The 24102-nt window shown below is 40.4% G+C and overlaps 2 protein-coding genes across 4 annotated transcripts in view; both read left to right on the plus strand.

Annotated features, from left to right (window-relative positions):
• XPO4 (exportin 4) overlaps positions 1 to 9336 on the plus strand; it is an 81022-nt gene extending 71686 nt beyond the window's left edge. For both annotated transcript variants that reach the window (XM_083884978.1, XM_083884979.1), the window contains one exon: positions 1076 to 9336. In XM_083884978.1, the coding sequence (XP_083741104.1) occupies positions 1076 to 1273 (198 nt within the window). In that variant the 3' untranslated portion in view covers positions 1274 to 9336. The remainder of the gene's footprint in view (positions 1 to 1075) is intronic.
• Positions 9337 to 13082: 3746 nt separating this feature from the next.
• Positions 13083 to 21389, plus strand: EEF1AKMT1 (EEF1A lysine methyltransferase 1). 2 transcript variants are annotated; one of them, XM_083855489.1, is made up of 5 exons: positions 13083 to 13123; positions 17014 to 17160; positions 18051 to 18133; positions 18781 to 19061; positions 20240 to 21389. In XM_083855489.1, the coding sequence occupies exons 2-5, from the start codon at positions 17017 to 17019 to the stop codon at positions 20365 to 20367; spliced, it is 636 nt and encodes a 211-aa protein (XP_083711615.1). In that variant the 5' UTR covers positions 13083 to 13123; positions 17014 to 17016; the 3' UTR covers positions 20368 to 21389. The 2 variants fall into 2 exon arrangements, with proteins under 2 accessions (XP_083711615.1, XP_083711616.1); XM_083855490.1 differs by lacking the exon at positions 13083 to 13123 and adding an exon at positions 13508 to 13610.
• Positions 21390 to 24102: the final 2713 nt, after the last annotated feature.

The raw sequence follows: 24102 nt of genomic DNA on the forward strand, positions 1-24102 counted from the left end.
AAACCATCTTTAATTTGATCTGCCTTTTCACAGAAGTGTCAATCTTCTGTCGTCTTCTGTCCTGAAGAGCTCTAACAAGCTTCCACCTGTCCCTTGGAACACTCCAATCATGCTACCTGTCCCAGCACATATCAGTGCCTGCAGTTATGTTGCAGTTCTGAACCTGCATGTGAAGCTCTAGCTCATTCTGTTTCCAAAGTTGAACATACTTCTACACAGGCATTTCAGGTTGGCCTCCTTTCAGCCCGTTTCATCCTTTCTGAGGAGCACTTTTAAACCCATCAAACTTCTTTGTGTTCTCCCTTTAGAGCCCTTCCTGCCAGGTTGGCAAGCCTTTGGCAAAGATGGTGCTAAACCACTTTGTCCTATAGATCCTCTTTTGTTAGTAGCCCTTATCCCTCAAAGAGACACTCGTGAACATGTAAGAGAAAAAGACCCTGTGATATCACCCACAGGTGGCAAATTCTTATTGTGTCTACCCTCACCCAACCCTGATGGGCAAAATGCAGGGAGCTGCCATTCTAACTCCTGTGTCCTTCACCTGTGCTCCCAGAGCTCAGTCCCTTTGGACTTGTTTCAGGTGTGTGCCCCTTGGCAGTGTCTTTTAGTTGTGTTTGACATGTTTCTTTGTCTTTTGTTTTAGTCTAAATAAGCATAAGAGTAAGTAGGAAACTCTTAGAAAGGAATCTCAGCTCTCTATCCCAGGGAAGGAACCCTAGAAAATGGAGAACCTGTGGGAAGAAATGATTGGTATAGAACATTGGTATGGGACAGGCATCAAGAAAAAGCAGTTGAGTTTGCAGGAATAAGTCTATGCTAAGGAAGAGCCATAAGGCCCTTTGCCTTAAATGTCTCATCTTACTCTGCACTGCAAAGCATTGTACCTTAATTTGAAGACTTCTTTAGCTTTACTAAAATACCATTCTGGATGAAGGATTTTATCTGGTTTAGAGGTAAGTGAAAGGCCGTGAGGACAGGTGAAGAGGTACTGATGGTTTTCTGTCACAGCCTTTATTCTGGATCTTTCCCTATGAGAGAAGTTGTATATATATTTTTTTTTATGTTCATTTAACAGGCCGAATATTCAGAGTTAGTTGAAACATTGCTATCAACTCAACAAGATCCAGTAATTTACCAGCGGTTAGCAGATGCCTTCAACAAGCTTACTGCAAGCAGCACTCCTCCTACACTGGACCGCAAGCAGAAGATGGCCTTCCTAAAGAGTTTAGAAGAATTTATGGCAAATGTTGGTGGACTTCTCTGTGTAAAATAAACAACAAAACTCTATGCCTAATTTAGACCCTTTCTGCAAAATGCACTGAGAAATGCTGAATGCTGACTAAATCTTGTACCTGTCTCTGGGTTCTTTGCAGCCATCTCAGATTCTAGAGAGCCTGGAAGTTTGAACGTAACACCATGGAATAGGAGAGGTCAACTTTGAATCAGCTTCTGCTATTATGTGTTAGCTGCAATCTGTCATACTTGGGTGTGGAAGAGAATGAACAGAAAATCTGAATTGAATTTTTTTCCATTTATGCGCAAACAGATATGGGCACAATGAAATAAATACAGTGCCTTTCCCCCTGCACTGGTTTAAAATATGAGTGGTCATATAAACATACAGATGTCTTTTCTACCCAAAATCATGTTAGAGTGTGATGCAGATACATATAAAGCTCTAAACAGTTTAGCTGATTTTAAGCTTTATTTTTCCTCTCTTAAAGTTTGAGTTTGTGTTCCAATGGGGAAGAAAAACCAAATGGTATTTTAACTTAGTTCTGTTTTTCTACATCAACTTGACATTGCAGATTTAATGCAATGCAGGTTTTTACATTATGTTCTGCTGCCTAAAGTTCAGAGAAAAAAAAAAGGTGTATATTTTTGTTCCCCTAAAATGAACTTTAGGAACTGTAGCCATTTCATTGCCTTAATTTAAAAGAAAAAAAAAAAAAAGCTCATATACTTTAGGTAAGAAATTTAAGGCAAGATTTGACTTGAGAGTTGGTTTAGGATGTTGGCACTGAGCTGCTATGTACTTGTTGCAGCCCTTCATGTTGATGTGTTGTTTTGGAATGAGTGTCTAATGCAAGGTTCATGTGTAGTTTTACTTTCAGTATCTGTTTTGATTCTCACCTGGGTTGCATGCAACTGCCATGTATTTCTTCACTGAACTGTTTGCTTAAGCAATAACAACCCAAAAGGTGTGAATTACTGGCAAACTTTGTAAAGTTGGGGCATTAGCTAAAACAATTACGCTAGCACAGGGGCATCAGACCCTTTTACTCAAGCATGTCAGTTTGCCTCCAGTGGGGAAAGGTAATTGGGAAGCCTGTGCTGTAGGAGTTTTATGTTTTTTGCTGAATCCAGTCCCACTTCTGCAGAGCTCTCCCATTCTGCTCTGCTCTTGTTTTTTTGTGTTTTTTTTTTTATATCAGCACTTTATCATAGCAGAATATAGTGCCCTGAGTATATAGAACCAACAAGGGAGAGCAGCACATGAATATGGAAGCAAGGCCTGCTTTGTCTTCTGTCATGAGCCAGAGGAAACTGAAGCAAACACAAATGCTGCATGTCTAATAAAATTATTTTTGTGGAAATACACAGAGGCAGAAGTGGGCCCTTCTGTTTAAGATCTCTGCTAGATTATGCTGTTAAATATTTCCCATGTGTTTTTACAATTTATATAAAAATCTGGTGTACACCTTTATATGGCTATTTATAGCTTCATGTTTGCAATTCTGTGCCATTCTTCAGCTGTTCATCTCAAAATTAGTCACAATAGCCAGAATCTCACAACCGACACAAATCTCTAATACTGTGCTGTAAGTGATCTAAGGCTTTTGTTTTGGGTTTGTGGGATTTTGTTTGTTTGTTTGTTTTGGTTTTTGTTGTTGTTTGGTTGGTTGGTTTGGTTTGTTTTTTGTTAAATCCATAAGTGTCTCAAGCATGGATCCACAAGGCCAAAAATGCCATCTCTTTATTATACTTTTCTCTTTGAATTGATATGAAACTGGGCAAGGGCATATTTACACATCACAAGTGACCATAAAACTTCTTAAATAATAGTGTACCTTCCCAGATAGTATTTTATTTCTAAGATAATTTGTATATTATTTTAGAACAGGGGTATTGCTCTCAATTTTTTCTTGAAACTCTAGTGCTTTTCTTTAAAGGATTTCTTGATTGTGCACTTGCACAAAATACAATGATCCTGGCAAGATAATTCTGTTTCAAAATGTTGTGATGGCTGAGTTTTTATTTTTAATTTGGGGTTTGCTGTTTTTGAAACTGCTTCTGGAGTTTTTCTGAGTTTGTACATTGGATGGGGCCAAAGTTCTGAAACCTCATTTTTTTCAGATGAAGGGCACTGAAGCCTGGGAACATCAGTGGCAGTAGGAGCTGCTGGTTGGTTATGATGTGCTCGATGTCAGGTATCCAGACCGAAATCTTCAGAGATCATAGCAAATATTCCATGTTTTGGGTCTGACTGAGTAACTGATACACTCAGTCATCCTTTCTTTTATAACTAGCTCTGTCACTATTAATCCTAAAGCTGGCTCACTATTTAAAAATATTTATTAACTTTAAAGTTTTGAAATCCTCTTGCATATTGTGATGAACAGGAGCACAAATTGAGTTTGTATTCTGGGCAAAGTAATGTGCATACCCATTATTTTTTTGTCGGGCCTATTGTGTTGTAACAAGCAGAGACACGCAGCATTTTTGAGTATCAAGACTTTAGCCAAAGTATGAACACCCACTTTCTAAGACTAGTTTTAAAGGTGGTTTAAAATTTTCCTTTGCCCTTAATTTAAAACTAACATATGTTAAAGGAAAACTGTTGTAGTAAGGGTTTGGGATTTTTTGTTATTTCCTGCTTAATGTTACACTTTCCTGTTTTTTAATTTTCCTCTCATTCTCATATATTCAACAGGGATCTTTCCATGACATTTTATGTTTCTTTTAGAGCAATGCTAAGATGTCTCTGCTTAGTGACATCCATGAAATGGTTGCAAAGGCTTCTGGAAATAAGTCTTGTTCATTCATACTCCTGCTGGCTTGGTGACTGCTTCTACCTGAGCTATTTGACTTCACTATCCCTACAGAAAAAAAAAATAGAAAAAAAGAATCTTCTGTGATCTTCTACACATCCAATTGCTGTAAATTGGGATGTGAAAGCACACTGAGCTCCACAGGAAAGACTCAGACTGTTTGTAGTGAGCACTGAGAGCTGACTCCACATAAGTGTTCTGAAAGTTTTATAGCATCATTGCATTGATTTTCCATTCACAGTGGAAAGTGAATAATGGTTCTAAAAATGCACCTGTTTTTTGAAGGAAGAAAAAAGCAAATTCAAACCAAGTTATAAATGCTGCATGATATAATTGTGACAAATATATTTGTCTAGACTTTTCTTGCTGAAAAATATTATTGGACCAGTGTTTTCATTCTGAGACTAGCTTTTTTTCCATTTTGCCAGCTCCTTCCCCATTGTAATAGTTAGTTCTAATGCTGGCATTATAATTTTGTTCAACCTATAGTTTTCAACACTGACAAGCATGACTATCAAGTTCAATCATAAAATTCAAAACCTTGTTGAAAGCACAGATACATAGGGACAGGGAGAGGTGGACTGGATGCATGAAACTTCCACTTTCATGTGCATTTATGCCTTAATTAGCTCCACTGAATTACCACCAGAATCTGCTACTTTTTGCCCAGAGGTTTGTGTTTCACTATTTAATGGTAAAGGGCTCACCTTTTTTCTCAGGAATGAGAAACTTGTTTCTCAGCATGTCCAAATCCTACTAGTTGAAAGAGGGGGGTTTCAATTGGAGTCATCCCTTTCATAGTGAGTAGAACTCACCAAAGCCCCAGTGTTTACCTGGGCAAATCCCTTTATATCTAAGCCATGTAGTTCTAGAAAATAAGCTTGCTCAGAGCAGTCAGTTTCCATTTAAAATCTAGTTCTTTAAAAGGGAAAACTAATTCTAATTTGGGATCTGTAAAACTATTTAAAAATACAAATTTGCAGCATTTTTCTTGTAAAACACTTCAAGTAATTTCAGGTTTGGTTAAGTAATTACATAAGAAGGGGTGTTTGTTTTTTATGGAAGTAGCTTGATGAATATAAGCGCAGGAGTAGGAGCCAGGCTCCTCTAATTTTGTAATGTTTTTCCACAGGATCTTCTGTGGCCATTGGCAAGTCACTAGAACTGTGTTGTTGTTAAAATAGCATTAACATCTACCTACCTCACAGGGATGTTGTGAGGATTAGCTTATGCCTATAAAATGCATTGAGGATCTGAGATGCTATGTAAATATTATATACTTTAATTTTAGTTTTCTGAGGTGTAAGATTTCCTGTAATGAAAACAGAAGATTTTCATAATTGTAAAGCCCAGTAGAGGCAGCAGTGGTGCAGTCTTCCCAGGACTGATCTACTGCAGTACAGTAATGCTTGCTGTAAACTGTCATTATTTCAATTACAGCCAATTGAAATGGCGGCTTCTTCATAGATAAGGTGAGATTCCCCACCAGTGTGCCTCAGTTCTGATCTACAAAGGGAGAGGACAGTTACTGGTTATTCAGGCTTTGGTGCCTCTGCTAGTGACAAGTGCTGCTTGTGGTGGTAGGGTTTTTTGTTTGGTTTACTTTTGGGATTTTTTTACATTTTTCCGCAAGGAACAAACACCACTCATTTCTCTCATGTCTGTTCCAGTCACTAAGTATAGCCAAAGCCTAATGATAACAATTAAAATTTAAAGAGCCAGCCCTGCTCCCCTGCCCCCAGTAAATTTGCATTTGAATAGATTGTGCTCTGTTTTCAGTAAATTAGATTAATGTTTTCTAGCACCGATCATGAAGCAAATAATGAACTGTGTTTTGCTTTAGTAGCCTCAAACTCTCAGCTATCTTATAAAACTCTTTTTTTATATGAGATTTCTTGGGGCCCTAGAAACTGAGAAGTAACATACCTCTGGCTTTCCCTTTTCTTCAGTGAATTAAAATTGATTCTGCTTTTTAATTTCTTCCCATTCCCTACCCTGCTCTTCCTGTCCTTTTAAGCTGTTCTTAAGCGGAATTGGAAGGCCCTTCTGACTTCAAGAGGAAGATACAACTACCCATGTAATTTTCCAATCTGTTACAGCTTGATACTTGAAATTGATAAAAACCTCTCTAACAGCATTTGCCACACATTTCAATCTCCCATAAAACCATTCTGGATTTTTTTAATTAGGGGTGAGGGGAAAACAAACGACAGAACAGCTGTATTATTTGTTCTCTTTGTGCAAAATAAGAAACCTCCACACAGTGAACATGCAGTTTTAAGGCAATAAATGCTAGTACTGCTGTCAGTCAAGTGTGTAAATATTTTAAATGTGTCATTCAATACTGTATTGAGTTTATATATTAAAAACAGGGATTGAAGTGCTAGTTGATTTCAAGTATTGTTTTATCTGTACAGTTGAAGATATGAAGTTGCATTAAAGTATTTCACAGTTTATTGCAATAAGACTTGGGAAACGGCTGTGTAATCAAGCCTTATCATGACTGAATTTTCAATTTTGAAACGATCACTTTGTGTATTTTTAAGGTCTATAAGCAGGAAGAAGATAAAATTGTTTTCCACTAAAGACTTTTTTTTTTATTTTGTTTTGGCCATGTGTGATTTGTGTGTATTCTTGTTTAATTTTTTTCTAAAATCTCACCTTTGTTGAATCTCTGAAAAAGCATTTGTTATACTTCCTTACAGTGGAAACATAAATTAGCAACATTATGAAACCTTAGGCTACACATTTTGCTCTTTGGCTACAGTGAATGCACAGTAATTAGGTTAAAAGTTGGTGGAGTGACTTTAGTTTACATCAGCACTTAAGGCATGAGTTTGTCCATCAACAGGAAAAAAGAGGTGATTAGGGGTGCAACAGCAGTATCTCACACTGACTCCAATTACCAGAAGTTACTGTGAATATATAATCAGATTAATCTTTTCCCCTATCTCCCAAAAGAAGTTTTAACAGTGACTTTTCAGGTCACTATTACTGGTGGCATTTGTCTACTCAAAAGGAATACTGATTTCTGGGTCTTTAATTCGTGTGTGTGCGTGTGTGTGTATTTTTAATCTAAACAGTTTTTATGATGATATCTGGCCCAGAAATGTTTTCTAAGCTCACAATCTGTTCCTATGTAAGGAACATCTAACAGCATGTTACTTCATGGATATCAGAAAAGTTCAGTTACAGGCAGCAGTTCCTCATGTGCTATAATACAATTGCATTTAGATCAACTACAGCAGTTTTCTGTCATTCCCCTCTTACTTCCATGAACCCACATCATGTAGAAAAGGGAAAAAAAAAAAGCTTCACAAATCCTGAAAGTAAAACTACGCAACAGCTGTGGTGGTGACAGCTTGCTATATATCTTGGCTGTATGTATCACTAGAATTTTGCTGGTTTCAAAAGTAAGATTATACAGTTATATATTTATATTAGCATGGTTTAGTTCAGTGAATATTTTGGGGAAGGACAAACATTTAAGGTAATTTTGAGGAAATTCCTGAAAGCAATTGGTAAGACTAACAGCAGTGTATCTAAGAGCCTTTCATGTAGAAAATAGAACTATTCTGCTTTACCTTAAATATGAGTTCTGGAATAAACTTGACCGATTTGGGTACAAAGCCTTTATTTACACTTGTTTGTCTAAGTATACACAAACCCCATCAATTTTGCCTTTTTGAAACTTATATTGGCTTCAGTCGCGAGTGGCAGAGTTGGTGGTAGATTTTTTCCTTCAGTGATTTGCCATGTCTTACAGGTAGAAAAGTAGGAAAGCATAGCCCTCTCTAAGTGGAATTTGTCTGGACAGCCAACCAAGGAGCAGGTTGTACATGAACTGGAAGAGGGAAGGAGGAGGAGAAGAAAGTGATAACTTTGCAATCTTATCCAGAAAAAGAAAAATAGATCAATTGACAAGATACAAGTGTTATTCCATAACGTTTAGCACATGACATCTTGAAAGGGATTAGTAAAAGCCTACTACTGAAAGTACTATGTTGGAAATCTGAAATAAAATGTGATACTATCAGTGTAAATTTTGTTAATTAAATAATTAATTCCTCTTTATATTGGAAAGCATTCCAGACAAATCTATATATCCAAAGAGAACAAAGAAGCTATCCACTGTGATGGATGCATAATTAATTACTAGTTTTTGTGCTGTCTATATTTGAATCTTTCAGAAGAGCTGTTTTCACTTTAACATCTATTAGGTGGTATCAGATTTGATTTTCCTGACATGCTGTTGCTTTTGCGAGTAAAACAAAGCTGTGGGTGTGATGTTCTTCCCTTTTTCTTCCTCTCTCTCTCTCTGGCCTACTGTTAATGGTTGTAAAGACAAGTATGTTTGATTTGCTTTAACTTACTGTTTTGGATGCTGCAGCTTAGGTTTGTGGCATATTCAAACTGCTTCCTGTCTCAGTGTTTGGTGTTCCCTGAATGAAAGGTGTCACTGGATTCCAACACAAGTGTTGATTTGAAAGCCTCACTGGTAACTTGGTTTAATAAGCTGTCAGGACATTTGCTTTAGTTTCGGAACTGCACCAATACTACTAATGGTCTTTTGTTCATTGAAATGATTGTTGTAACTCACAAAAAAACCCCAAAGCCAAAAGCCCACCACCACACTGTGGAATCTCTAGGAAGATCACTGATGTCCTCACACAAGATCAACACTACTTTGGGGAAGGTTATATTCTTCTGCCACTTTAAGGAAAGACTGTTCTTCTGAAGTACTTTTTGCCTGCTTTTAGGCTGTTATGCACTTTCATGATTTCTTAACAAACTACTGTTAAAATGTACTGTAACATGGATTTTGATAAGCGCACATGTATTTAAACAATTCACTCAGCCTCAGGAAAGCTGGAAAAATTGGATACCTGTTTTGTATCTTGGTTAAAATGTTTGTTACCTGCATCCCTTAAGATGGCCAGATAATGTCTAGATCCTGCGAGTGTAACTATTTAAGATACCAGTATAGTCTGTAAAAGGAGGACAGTGTAATTTTGCTTTAGGGACAGAGAAGAGAGTGTCCTTCTCTTATTTTTTCTTAGAGGTATATATATAGTCTGAATTGGAGTTTCAAAAGCAGGAAGCAGTAATAAACGCCATGTTCAGGAAAAGAAATGTTTTCTTTCGTAACACTCACTATCTGATTTCTATTTTCTTCCTTCTCCTTAAAGAATATGTGTGAAATAAGTGCAGAGGTATGTGTAGGAAAAACTGTAAAATCTGCCGCTGTACATGTTTGCTACTTGACTGCATTTTCTGTTCCATTTTAATTTTACTGGTTTTGCTAAATATATTTTATATATTTTCCTTCCTGCTTCTTGTGATGAGAGAGTGCTTACATATTTTGGGGGAAAAAGCAAAAACAACCATGACAAGGCTTTGGGGCCAGAAAATGCCATGAAGTTTGGATGTTACCATTTATCTTGGGACATTTTTGGAGAAAACTCTGTAAGTCAGAAGCCATGGTAAAATCTATGGGGACATGAAAATGTACAGAAGTACAGATACTGTAATTCTGTTGAAGGGTTGGATGGGTTTGGGTTGTTTTTTTTTTTCTCAAATACTTGTCTGTTTAAAATGTCAGTACCACTAGGTGGTAATAAGAGATTAGTGGTCACATAGAGCCATTTTCTGTCTGAAAGCTGTAGCCCTCTGTGGATCCTGAATCACTTCCAAGGGATGCACAAAGCCTGGCAAAATGGAAAGAAGTTGTGGGGATCCTGTATCACTGTCATGTTTCTAAGATTTCTGTCTCCATAGAGAAAGAGTTTGGGACTCCTGGAACTACTTAAAGATGAAAGCTTACTACCTTACTTGAATACATGGAGTGAGTGACTGCAAGCTTTTCAGAGGCTGACTGACAGTCTGTCCTCCTGTTGTGCCAAAAGGTCTTGGGAAGCTGTGGTGCACCTGGCCCACACAGCTACCCTACAGGGCTCCAACACACATTTGAGTGTCCATCTGTAGGGGGAACAGCTTGGGGGTGAAAGTAAAAGTGCAGCAAGCTTTGCTTACAAAGAGGAGGTGTTGCAGGTTGTTTTCCAAGTAGAATATTTCCACTTTGCTGTTTTAGAAGTAGGATTATGGTGCCATTAACAAGAAATAATCGTTTTATGGTTGTAAAGCATTGTGTGGTTCGCTGCCTTCCAAATCAATGTGCAGTTGGTTTGCCAGCCCTAAACATGTTGAGGTTCGGTTTTTGGGTTTTTTTTGAAAAAAGTTATTAGAAGTTTTTTAGACTTAATGGCAACAGGAAAGATTGTACAATTAGAATTTAATGATCTATTTTTATATTAATTAAAGCTGATTATACTTTTTCATATGGCTATGGCTTGTGCTACAGTGAGAACAAAACTAGAATTTCATTAGTAGAGAAAAAATACAAGAGTAAAAATAAAAACTCAGCTCCCAAAACAGAAAAGGCTTGTGAGTAACAAGTTGCTATTGCTTTCCAGGGTAGAACTGTGTTTTTAAACACTGTTTCTGATCTAGCAAATGCATTAGTGAAGAGGCAGTGATCTATGTCATAAGGTTTGTCTGAAGGACACCAGTATCACTGCTGTGTGACAGGGGTCTGTCATTGAATGGACAGGGAAGATAACTGGAAATACCTATCTGCAAAAAATATTAGGAAACAATAAAACCCAATTATTAATAAATTTCTTTCAGGGTGCACTTTACAGGTATTCCTGTGCTTGTGATTCATTTGTCCTCGCATCCAAAGAAATAGCAGCAAGAGGTAACCTGTCTTTTTCCTTCCTACAGGGTCACTTGAGCTCCTTTGGAGCTTTGCTTCTAGAACTGTCTTGTAACAGGATTCAAGCAAGGCCTTGAGCTGTGTTTGCTGCCAAGTAGTATCTGATATCATAACCTAAATAATGTCACTGTGCCCACCCCCAAGCCCCCACACAGCCATGTGTCCTTATGTGACCTGTATAACCTTTCTGGTGAGGAGGAATTGCTTACCAAGGGGCAGTCTGCTGCTCTGGGAAATTTAGACTGAGAGTGTGTCATCCCAGTCTCATTTCTTCTTCTGTTATCAGCCCTGTGCAGAATGTTTTTCATGTAAAATGCCATACAAACATGCATGAAATAGGAAAATTACTAAAGTGTCACTTCACTGTAGCACCTAAACCACATTTGTTGCTGCAGTCAGTAATGCTATGCAGGTATCAATATCAAAACAATTGTCACTTTGCACCATGCAGGGAAAAGGGGTTGGTTTGTTTGTTTTAAACTACAACAGTGGTGGTAGCATGAATAGATATGGATACTCTCCATACATGACAGTCTTCCATGCTGGGATGAAGATTTTTTTTGGCAAGAACTTCCAAAGACAAAGTGGGTAATGCACTGAATGCCAGATCCAGACTGCAAAGTAGTCTTTAAAACCAAATGAAAACGTCCACAGTTCTCTACTGTCATGAAAAGACTTGTTCCACATGAGGGAGGTTAAAAATATGGAGATCTGAAGAAAAATCATCCTATACCCATATCCTGTGGTGGCAAAAAATGTGATTGTCTGCTGCTTATGTAAGCTGTGCTGCAACAATATTTTATCATTTATTTAGTATTTGTCTTCCAAAGCAATAGTTCTGTTCTGTTCATTAATGCCCTGTGCTGAGCCTGTGCCCTTCTGTTCAGCCACAGTGAAATGGTGTGGCAGATGAAGACTGAGCAGGTTGTAGGTAAAACAGCAGTTTCTTACTCAGCTAACTGCTGATACAACTTTTTGCTCTTGAATACATGGAGTGAGACATTTAGATCTAACTCATTCTTGCTCTGGAGAACATGAGGAGAATCTGCTGTTGGGTTAAACAATCTGATGGGCAACCTCCTATGAGTTGGTTTATAGGAGAGTCATTGCATGATAGAAAGACAGCGCTGTGCACATGATTTTTACAAACACCAGACTTTACAAAGAAGGAATGAGAAAAATGGGTGAGCTTTTTCTCTTGCAGCAGTGAGATCATGAGAGGTGGCAGACAAGCATGTTCTGCCTACACATGAGAAACAGGAACATGGGAAGTTTTTATGACCAAAGGGAAAGATGTAGTGAATTTAATTCTTCCCCTCTGCTTTAGTGAGACCCCACCTGCAATACTGCTTCCAGCTCTGGGGTCCCCAGCACAAGGACATTGCCCCCTCGGAGCAAGTCTGGGAGGGACACCAGGATGGTTAGAGGCAGGGAAGGTTTAAGAGAACTGGGGTTGTTCAGCCTGGAAAAGTGGAGGATTTGAGGTGACCTGATTGTGGTCTTCCAGTGCCTGAAGGGAGCATACACAAACGATGGAGAGAAACCTTTTACATGGGTATAAAGTTGTCAGGATAAGGGGGAGTGGCTTCAAACTGAAAGCAAGTAGGTTTATGTGAGATATTAGAAATCCTTTACTGTGACAGTGGTGGGGCACTGTAACAGGTTGCCCAGAGAAGCTGTGAGTCATCCCTGAAAGTGTTCAGAGCCAGGCTGGATGGGGCTTGAAGCAACCTGGGATGGCAGAAGGTGTTCCTGCCCATGGCAGTGGGGTTGAAATTAGATGGTCTTTAAGGTTCCTTCCAACCCAAGCCATTCTATGGTTTTATTAAGTTAAGCAAGGAAGGTATTTTAAAACTTGCTATCTTGAAAGCACCTAAGAACCGGCTCGACTTCTGTCTGTATGCAAGAAAGGGAGTTTGTTAGAAATTGAAAGCTTGGAGAGGAGAGCCACATGTAGGAAAACAGTTTGGGGCGCTGGGCTGCGGTGCCAGGCAGAACCTCGTGGCTTTTGGACACTTGACATCTACCTCGCGGGCTGCCTGTGCTCTCCCAGTCTGACAGGTGCCCGTGGCGGTCTGGCCCCAGCTTAGGCTCCCATCCCTGTCGGATATCCCAGACCACACACAACTCCCGGCGAGGGGCGGGGCCGGAGGGGGCGGGGCCTGGAGCTCAGTCTGGCCCCGCCCCCTCCGGCCCCGCCCAGCAGGGGGCGCGCCGCCCCAGGCCGGCGGGTCGCGAGCGTCGGGTGGGCGGGGCCTGGGCCGAGCAGCGCGCGCAGCGGCGGGAGCGGCGGGCGGTGAGTGGCACGAGGGGCGCGCGCGGGGCGGGGGCGGGGGCGCGGCTCGGGGCCCCCGCGCGCCCGACTGTGACCGCCCTGAGGGACAGCGGGACCGGGGCGGCGCCGAGCCCCTCACCGACCTGTCACTGCCCCCTCACCGACCTGTCACTGCCCCCTCCGCCCCACCACCGACCCGTCACCGTCCCCTCTGCCCCCTCACCGACCCCTCACCGCCCCACCACCGACCCGTCACCCCGTGCCCCCCCTGGCGTTCTGTGTGGCTGCAGGGGCCCTCAGAGCGATACAGGCCGGGGAGAACGGCAGGAAAGGGCCTTCTCCGGGAGCCGTCCGTGTCCCGGCAGCCGCGTGTGGGGCACCGGCGGGCCCGGGCTCACTGAAAAGGGTGGGAAGGGAGCTGGGACAGATCATATTTTCCCTTTGCTTCAAGTAGCCACGGGGCCTTCTGACTTCACTTTGCTAATCCAGTGCAGTTTCTGTCTATTCGGTAATCCTCTTGAGAGCTTCTCTTCCATGAACTTTCTGTGTCACTTTGGCGCACTGTGAAATTCCAGTTTTGAGGTATCAAGGCACAAGTCTAGACATTGAGTAGCTTTCCAGTCTGTCAGATCAGAACTTCTCTCCCTCCAGGCAGGTGGTTGCAGCCCCTTGCAGGTGATTTTCATTGAGGTGTCACACCACTGGCCGGCTTTTCCTGGTGTGTGCTACAAACACCATGGATGGTGAGCTGCTTGTCTCAAAGGCTGACTTGGGCAGCTTGGAGAAAATGCAGACAACTAGATTTAACTCAATTTCGTGCTCTCTGTCTTTTGATCAAGGTTACTTTCGGAATAAGATCTTTTCTGAAGGTGCACGTGTGCATTTTATATTCTTGGTAAAAGATGCAAAGGGCTGACATTGGCCTCTTCTTCCTCCTTGCCAGTGATGAACAACATGGCTTTCCAGTTGTATTTCTATTCCATGGCCTTTTAGCAGTCTTTCCTACTGTTTTCTTATCACCTGTTCCCCATACGGTCATAACTACAGGTGAAATAAATGTACTGGGGACCAAAGACTGTTTTTCCATAGTTTTTCCAAACACTATTTTTCCATAGTGTTTCTTCTAACTTTGAGTAGTTTTTCCTCTGTTTTAGAATTCGGCCATATAAAACCAGACTTTTCTTATGTGGCCACCAGAAACTATGGTTAAATACATTCACCATTCTTGTGTGGACAAGGCCTTGGAGTCTCCTGTGCTGCTCTTATCTCTCTTAATTTTTTATTTTCTTTGGAGAGTGTTGGCTCTGTAGTGATGATATTTGCCTGAACAGTGCAGCAGCTAATGAGAGAGAGATGGAGCTGTGGAGACTTCCACCTCCTTCACCCCACCTGCTGCACTGCAGGCCAGATGGTGTGATTCATCACCTCATTTTTCCTGTTTTATGGGTAGATCTGGCCCTATAGGGACCAGGAGCACTCAAACTTGCCAGTTTACCCTATGAATACAGCCCTGCCTGTTCCTGTTCTACTCCACCTGTGGGAGCTTACCTCCTTTTCTGGTGTTTTCCTTTAGGTGAACTTTGACTTCGCTGTGAGTTTTACTCTTCTAAACCTTACACAGTGTTCTTGAGATGCTCTTGGAGATCTGATTGCCCCCTGTGTGGCTTTCAGAGAGTGTCTGTGAGGACAGAGCATGGGCTGCATGTGGAGGGACCCAGGGCAGGGGTTGGTCAGCTGGAGCCTCAGGGGCCTTGGGAATTAAGAGTGTAAAGATTCTCCAAGTGCCAGAGGCACTGTGGGTTTCTGTGCTTCTTCCCATCCTCCTGCAGAACTTTCAGGGTTGCTTCTGGCCTTGAGAGCAGGGAACTTTCTGGAAGGGATAATGAAGGGATTTCAAACAGTAGAACTGTCTCCCTTGAAGGAATTTACAAGTCTTGTACATATAAACTCACTTGAAGTGTTTTCTGATGTAGTTCTTAAGCACGAGAATGTCTTCATGCTAATAACCTGAGTCAGTATATGCATTCAGAAAAATATATTGAATTTTGGAGGCATTTGTAATAGATGTACGTAATATTTCTACCATATGTTCTGAGTTACCTCTCCTTGCAAAACCTCACAGTTAATTACTTCTTGATTCCTGAGGCTTTAATTTACAGACCAAAAGGAAGGCTATAAAAAAATCAACTTAAATTATTAATAGATAAAAGATGTCTATGGCAATATGCCTTTTATCTTCTGAAGCAGTGGCAAATTCTTCATCAGCAACTTTATCTGTGAGGGTTTCGTTTCATGGGCATTTAATCACTGCAAATGCCAGTATGGGCTCACTGAGAAAATCAATAAATTCCAACTTTTGACTTAAAAACTGAAACTTTACACCTGTTTCAGTTTCTTAAGTGTCAAAGCATAGATGTGTTCTTGCTTAGGGGGTAGTAGCAAACCAGATTGCTGTATGTATCATTCAGTTAATAAAAAAATGTTGTGAGCTAAGGAGTAATTGTAAATATCTACCATGTCCTAACAAAAATAAATTGTTGTACAAGACCTAAAATGGGTCAAAATGTTAGGTATTGTTAGAGCATTGTGGCTAGAAACTGTTATCTGTCTGGACGTACAGTCATTTCTATAATAAATAATACATGAATATATTTAAATAATATGGTCTGAGACGCCAGCAAGTCCATAAATGATACTCTGGGAAAGCCAGGTTTTGCAGATAAGAGCTTTTTAGGTGTCTGCAGTGTCAGAGGAATGGCAGAGTTGTCTCACAGTGCCAGGATAAGGTACCATTTTTCCAGCAAGCAGGAAGAAGCTGTTTTTGGAAACTTCATCTTGAAAGCTCTGCTAGAGCAGAAGGGAGGGTGATGGAGGGGAGACTCCCAGTTCTGGAGCTCTCCTTGTCATGCAGGGCATGAGGAGAAGAAAAATCATGAGCAGCTCCCCTTGAGATGACTCAAAGCGTTCACTCACCGTTCAGGTGGCCGGCGGTTCTCGGTGGCTTCCGCATGATGCAGGCGTATCCCTGGCTCCAGGCTCCGTTAGAGACACCACTCGTGTGCTGGTTCTCAGGCCGGGTGCAGGGAGAATGAGTTTCTTGAGTGAAGAATCTCTCCCGGTTTTCACGTGCTGAGTCCTTCCCAGCACCTCCGTTCCACGGGGTGGCGCCGTTCCCCGGGAGAGGCTGCTGCGGTCAGAGGGCTCAGGGATGCTGTGTGGGAGAACCACTTCAGGAGCTTTCTGAAAATGCCTGTACTTTTCCACTGATTCGTACCGTGTTGTTTTGGACCTTCCTTCCTTCCTTCCTTCCTTCCTTCCTTCCTTCCTTCCTTCCTTCCTTCCTTCCTTCCTTCCTTCCTTCCTTCCTTCCTTCCTTCCTTCCTTCCTTCCTGCCTTCCTGCCTTCCTTCCTGCCTGCCTGCCTGCCTGCCTGCCTGCCTGCCTGCCTGCCTGCTAGAATGCTAGAATGCTAGAATGCTGGTTTATTTCATTTGGAGTCAATATTGTGTGGCTTTTGAACATGGAGAGGAATGACCAATAGCTATCATTATTTCTGGGAAGGAAGGGAATAATTTCTATAGGATTTTCCAGATCCACAAGAAAGCAAGAACTGTAATGTCAACTTCCCCATAAGAACACAAGCCAAATCCATGTTGTATACAAAGGGAACAGTGTTGCTGCTCTTCCTGAATTCTCTGTGGAGACTTGTTATTTCCAGTTGGCCTCTCACTGATTTAAGAACACGTAGGTAGAGGGAATAAGTTTTCTTTTGTTAGGTTTTCCTAGTTAGCTGCATTCTTGGTGGAAGTTGTTTTACCTCACAAGATTATGCTATTATAAAAAACATTCACCATTGAAAAGGTTGTTTTTTTTTTTGTTTTTGTTTTTTTTTTTTTCTTTTTGACATCTAAGAAAATGGATGATGATGACATTCCCCAGCTTTCATCCCATACGTTGGCTGCCCTCCAGGAGTTCTATTTGGAACAGCAGCAGAGAGAGGGCATGAAGACCTCCCAAGGGTTTAATCAATATTCCATTGGCTCAATAGAAGAAGACTGGGTAAGAAACTATAAATTTCAGTGAATGAAGCACAGATAGAGGAGTAGCCCTGACCGAGTTTCTTTTGTGGCTGGATAATGGAATTAAATTAAAGAGGGGAACACTCAAGATGTTTCTGTTAATGGATGGCAACACTGTTGGGAGATTTGCTTTAGTATTAAATCTGGGTATAGGTGTTTGCTCTGCATGTGTGTGGGGGATACAAACTGAAAGTACATAGAGAGGGAATAAAGCTGCTAACAGAAGCATCTGTCCCTTCTGGAAATTTTAACTCTAGCCTGGCATGTGATAGTAGTAAAAACTCTTCCCTGAGCCTGAGACAAATAAAGTGCAACCAGACCAAGGGAATCTTTCCTTTCACATCTTTATTTTTTTGTGGTGTATTTCTTCATTTTTGTGGATGACTGTTTTGCTGCTTGTTTTTATTTGTGGCAGAGTGATTTCTGATTTGTCTCTGGGTTGGGTTTTTTTGACCTTCATTTTTCTGATCTGTTCTGATATAGTTTTTTTAATCCCTTTCTTTCTTCCTATACAGTCACTTTTCAAGGTCCTTTTTCCTCGTCTGCTGAACTCAATTTAAGAGCACATAAATAATGTGCATCTGCACATTGGCTTTGAAATCCCTTGTCAGTGGTTTGCTTACCTGGTTTTCCTGATACTGTAGTTCATGATTTTTGGAAACACAGGGTGTAAGGTACCTGCTGCATATCACTAGATTACAGAAGTAGGAAGGCTGTCAGGAAAACAGTCACCTTTCCAGCTTTACAGTTGGTGAACTGAGAAGTTGCTGTGGATTGTGGTTTTCTTCAGTTATGACTCACCACACGTAACTTTGCATGGCACAGCCAGAAGGTTTGATGTTGTTTGTAATTGTGCATTATCTTTCTCAGCAACTGAGCCAGTTTTGGTACAGTGATGAAACTGCATCATGCCTGGCTAAGGAAGCAGTTCTGGCAGCTGGAAAAGGTGGCAGGTAGGTTTTAATAATTGTGTTGTAGATTTAACATGTCTTTGCTGCAAATATTTTGTTTCTGATACGTAGACAAGAGCATGCAGTTTAATTCATTACTCATTGTACTTCAGTTTTGTTCAACTGAGATACTGCAGAACTGCTTTGTTATTACTTAGTTAATACTTTATACTGATCTTCCTGTTTATCATTTCACTGAATGTTGTAGGCTGTGCCTTGAAAAGTTTACTATGAATCTTTTTAATTTTTTGAGAAATACAAAGTGCTTCAGACCATATTATTGACTTAGTTATTATTTTCTTTGTTTTTATATTACATTTCTGTAGAGCAGATGGAAAAAACTTGGGTTTCTTCCTACTTCTATAAAGAGTAATTTTTCAGTTTTTGAGTGTGCTTCTTTCCTTTCTGAAACAAGACTTTCTCTGTAGTAAAGCTTGAGATCTTTGTGGGGTTAAACAGGTAATGACTTCCATGCCTAAGACTTTGTTACAAAAGTAATTAATTGTTAGAATGGAGGAAGAATACTTTACATTTTTGGGACTAATGTTTAAAAATGTTTTCCCAAAGCCACTCTGAGGGCTGATGTAGAGTTTTGTTGCTGTTGTTCACCTTTTAAAATTCCAGTTTTAAGTTACTGTGTGTTTTTTCAGGATTGCATGCATCAGTGCACCGAGTGTGTACCAGAAACTGAAAGAACAGGATGGTGAAGATTTTTCTGTGTGTATCCTGGAGTATGACAGAAGGTTTTCTGTGTATGGAGAAGAATTTATCTTCTATGATTACAACCACCCTTTGGACTTACCCAAAAATCTCCTGCCACACAGTTTTGACATCGTAATAGCAGATCCACCCTATCTGTCTGAGGAATGTCTTCAGAAGACTGCAGAGACCATCAAACATCTTACAAAAGGAAAGATTCTGCTTTGCACAGGTATAACTAATAAAAATATTAGGTCTTCTTAGGAATCTTCTTCTCTTTTTCTAATGAAAACTTACATGAGACAAATACTAACTCAATAATACTGAATTATTGTCAACTTAAGGAGGAATATGTATCCTAAGCTTTTTATTTGAGTACATGAGTTCAACCTTTATTTTAAACAGAAGGCAAGTTGGTTTTAATGGTTCAAGTCAGTACTTTTTTCCTATGCCTTATAAATTTTACTGAATTTTTGAAGAATTACAAGACCATCCAGCAAAATTCCAGAAATATATTTTTTCTTGTAGAAGGGCCACTCTCTATAATTGCAGTCATTGAAATCTGAGAATGGCAAACATAGGTGCAAGTTATTGTTTATGTCTTACTGAATTACAACAGGAAGAATTAAAAAACAGTGATAAAAGCAGAAACCAGATAACTAGATATCTGCACTTGTGGGTCCTTCTTTAGGAAGATGCACTTGCTGGTTTGAGATCTGTGTCTACCCAAGTCATGGCTTTTCTTAAACTCTGTTGTTATTACTGTATTGTTATCTGAAGACAACTGGGAAACCTTTCCAAAAAGCAAAGGACAAAACCCCTCTGTATGTACAAATTGAGGGTGGAAACCAAGCAGGCAAAATAAAGAAAAATTAAAATAACGTGGCCATAGAAAGCCTGCTCCTTGGTTAGAGCACATGACAGTCTCACACAAGGGTGGTTCTCAGAAGTTTTTCCCTGGAATGGGTAGATGGTCCTTCAGTTTACTGCTCAAAGCAGTGATTTCTCAGTGTGTAGCTGCAAATATCACACCATGGTTTATGTAAGTGAAAGAGTAGATGTAATCTGTTTGCATTTCCCATGGCTCCCTACCATTTAACTTCCTTGGAATGGAACAAGAAGACTGAGTTCAAGTTTGCTTTCTCTAAAAAGGGCACTGATACCCTCTGCTTATTTTTATGAATTTTTTCGGACATTCATTTCCTTGGGATGTCTTCCATTCTTCTTAGATTTATTTTAAGTTTCCCAACAGATTCTGTTTTTAAGGAAAGCTGAGAGTGTAGCTGCTTTAAGCCTCCCTTCCTTGAAAAAAACAGGCTCTCTGTGTATGCATTTGGGAGGAGCTATTAAAAAAGTTCAAACATTCTGTTACTGTTATTTCTTATTGAATACCAATTATTTTTGCTGCAGGTGCAGTCATGGAGGAACAGGCAGCAAAGCATCTTGGTGTGAAGATGTGCAAGTTTATTCCAAAGCACTCACGAAATTTAGCCAATGAATTTCGATGTTACGTGAACTATCCTTCTGGGCTGGACTGATTCTCCTAAGATCGTCTACAAATCCACGACTTTTTCAGTCAAGCTTCTTTCTGGTTTTTATCAGTTGTGCCACATTTCTCAGGGCTGAAATATTCAGCTCTGAGTACTGTTTTCTGGGATAGCTGGAATCCACACGGTGTGACAGCCTCTCTCTTTTACATGAGTAAGCATTTGCAGTTGCTGTGTTTCATGTTAGGTAAATGCAGACCAAGCAATGCAAGTGCTGGATAATGGGAACTTCTCTGTTAGAGTTTCATTTTAACTGGTAGCTTTTACCATTTGAGGACACATCAGTGAGCTCTTTGGAGTGATTTTAGCTTATAACAACACATGGGTGTTTGCCTTGCAGACATCAGAATCATCATTGCCAAAGAACTTGATACTTCTGTAGTAATGTGACCCACACATGTCCCTTAAATCTTGACTCATAATGGCTCTGATTAAATATAGTGCCTGCCTTTTAATAATTTCAATATCAAACTGAAGCGGATCTACAGATATGTTAAGTTTATTGTTACAAGAACGGTCATGGTTTTGTTCCAGTTTCCTGGTTTTATCTTTTTCTCCTATTCCACAGAGAGCAGCAGAGCAGTAGAATAGAAGCATCTTAAAAATCATTGAATCTTACAAGGCCACTGAGGAATAACGTATTGATAAACTCCCACTGTTTCAAAGAGAAAAATGTTAGATTTTATGTTCAAGGTTTGGACTATATTTCAGTCAAAACAGATGATACATTGGAAAAACTTTGCGTAAGTAGAGATTTTTGATAACTGGGAATTTTAAAGTCAGTTTTGACTAATCTTTTGACTACGCTTCTGAAGTATTTTTGGGTGGAAGTTAGTTCATAAATTTCAAGGCACTCAACACTTTTATAATCTCTAAAAACACTCTAAAAATGACACTTGTCTTTGTGTGTCATACTGTGTAAAAGTGAACAGAAATGCTTCATCTACAAAATTAATCACATAAAATCAAGTATTAAATTTATTTTGTGGTGGGAATAAACCTAATTAAGCTTGTGAGATGAGATTTTTCATAAGGCAATGATAATACTCATATTTCTGCTGTTTGGATGCAGATTTTCCCATGTGGTGGAGTAAACAGCTGAGCAGGAATAATATAGATGGATTATAATCTTCTCTCAGAGAGGTGCTCAGAAAATGGTGCTGTCTGAGCTGGACACAACAGTGGTCCATAAATACCCACCCAAGCCACTGTAGCTCTCCTCCTCAGTTTCCAAGAGATCTGTTTGCTACCTAAGGCTTTTCCCTCCTCACATTTTATACCTGCTGCTTCCTCCCTGTGTGTAGTGCTCCTGGGGTCCATGGTAAGTTTTCTTCCTTTCACATGCCTTGGTTTCTTTCAGAGTGGTCTGTTAAAACCACTCTGACAGGTGTTGTTAAAGCAAGGGAAGTGCAGCAGGGGAAGGGCTCACAGGGAGAACAGGCCTCTCCTCTCTGCTCTGTGAGCCCAGGGCCCACACAGTCTTGCCTTTCAAAGCAGATGCCATCCTTGCTGCTGAGCCAGAATTCCCCTGAAAATGACTGTCCACAGGTGAAAGACAGCTGGGTTTATTTAATTTTTGGGAGGCTACGACATCACTTTTATGTGGCCAGATTGAAAACAAAGCAAATCAGAGTGATAACTGCATAGCTGCTGGCACTAATCTGTACTTTAAACTTGTTTGTTACCTCAGTGTCTTGCACACCAAGCAGATGGAGGAAGTTAAGTAACTCATGAAACTTTATTTTTGACTACGTAGAGGCTTCAAGTGGGACAGGTGTGATTGCCAGAAGGGATGATACTGTTCCCCTGCCACCCACCCAAATTAGAATGTGCTGTTGAAATCAAAGCCTTACCTATTTTCCTGCTTTGCTCACTTCATTTTGGTAAATGTATTATTGGGCTCTCCATAGCAGAGTTAAAAGTCAACTATGCTAACTTTATCAGAGATATTTCTTAAAAGATAAAAGTCCACCATTCAGTTGTACCAAGAAGTTCACTACCAAGAAAATCCCTTCTGGTTCTGACATGTAGGTCAGACCACTTTGAAAAGGGGCACTGTGAAGATGTGTAGTTACAGAACTGAGGGTACATGAAAATCTGTGCAGATGCAGCACTCAGCACAGCAGCCCATTGTCCACCAGCTTCCCTCTGAAAAGCCTGGGGAGTGTAGGCAGCTGCCCAAGCAGAGCTTGACTGCTGGCATTTACAGCCTTCATCAGTGATGGGAGGTAAACTATTTTTGTCCCACTTGATTCCGAGGAAATAGCTGTTTCTAGGAAGGGTACAAGTCACAAAAATCCATAGTGAATTTGTGTTTTGTGCCAGCATAGTAACTTTAAGAAATAGTGTGTGACAGCAAACCCCTCTTTTGTTCCGTAACAGGACTGTGAATAAAAATATCAGTGTCAAGTAGTGACTGACTTTACCTCATGGTGTCTCATGGATGGACTTTCTGTTGGAACAGACTGTGGTGAAGTGTGAGCACCACACTGCTCTTCCAGAGGCATTTATGACTGCACACTCGTATGTGCTGCATCCTCTTTAGCTACCCTAGGCTAGGCAGTTATGGCTGTTCCCTAATCCCAGCAAGATTAATGGGTGTTTATACTTTCTGAGCACATCCCAGCCTTTTTTCCTTTTCCTCCTGCTGCTTTCATGTTCAATGTTCCCCCATGCAATTCCATGTTTACCTGTAGCTGTAGATCTTCACCTGTTCAGACAGACACCTTCAGGTGATGACTGGCAAGCAAATCCAATCTCACGCTTCCCTCAGCCTTCCTGAATGATAGGAATTTTCCAAAGTACCTTAAGTGATACTACAGACAAGAAAATAATCTCTTTACCGAGGATATTGTTCTGTGTTTTGTGGTTCCTAATGTATTCCAGGGACAACCTTGTTGAAGGAAAATATTTTCCTGGCACAACAAAAAATTTTCTCGAATCAGCTGCAGCTGCCAGACAGTTCTAGCTTTGAATTGTTTGCATTTATTGGGCCTGGAGTTGGTTCAGTGAGGCATTTCATGTCTGCCTTCTGTCAACAGTTTGTGAAGCCTTGAAGCAACTCCAGTGAACTCCCTTCCCTGTGCAAATTAAAGGCAAGGTTGCAGCAGCTGTAACAGAGGGCTGGAAGCTGGAAAATGTCACACCACATTTGAAGTGAAGCTGATATAAATCCATGATGTGATGACCTCGTTAAAAAAGAACCAATTCCAAACAAATGCAAAACTACATTTAACACTCAACCTTTCCCACATGAGTAATGTGGAGAGAAGGGATATATGGAAGGATATATTGAAGGCCAGCAAGTGTTTGTGTAGCTAATAGCTTTTGATGTTAAGTATTAACAAACAGTTGTTCACTAACAAAATATCAAACAGTTGCTTGTGCTAAAATATAAACAGCTTTTAAGAGACACATAACTGGAAAGCTGGATCAGAAAGCAAATCGACTCAGTTAAAATGTCTGTCACAGAGGAAAAGGAGGATTAAGAAGGGAAAACTGGCTTCTGAACAAAGTAACCTAAAGATGCCTGAACCATGGGAAGCTTTCTGCACTTGTTGCGGTGTGACAAGAAGGAGGTCGCCAACACAAGTGCTCTGTTGATCCATGGAGCTTTTACAGTTCTCAAGTACTTTCAGTCATCCAGTTTCTGAAGCTTTCTATGAGCTAAACCATCTACTTTCCTGGATTGGAGAAACTGATTATGTTCCATTTACCTGATTTAGG

The sequence above is a fragment of the Zosterops lateralis genome (genome assembly GCF_965231275.1).
Source record: "Zosterops lateralis genome assembly, chromosome: 2".
In the NCBI taxonomy this organism is placed as follows: domain Eukaryota; kingdom Metazoa; phylum Chordata; class Aves; order Passeriformes; family Zosteropidae; genus Zosterops; species Zosterops lateralis.

What these genes read in the sequence shown, in the direction of transcription:
- EEF1AKMT1 (XM_083855489.1), top strand. Translation starts at nt 17,017, where the DNA reads ATGGATGATGATGACATTCCCCAGCTTTCATCCCATACGTTGGCTGCC. An exon ending in GCTCAATAGAAGAAGACTGG is followed by an intron (nt 17,161 to 18,050) that starts GTAAGAAACTAT and finishes TATCTTTCTCAG; the next exon opens with CAACTGAGCCAGTTTTGGTA. An exon ending in GCAGCTGGAAAAGGTGGCAG is followed by an intron (nt 18,134 to 18,780) that starts GTAGGTTTTAAT and finishes GTGTTTTTTCAG; the next exon opens with GATTGCATGCATCAGTGCAC.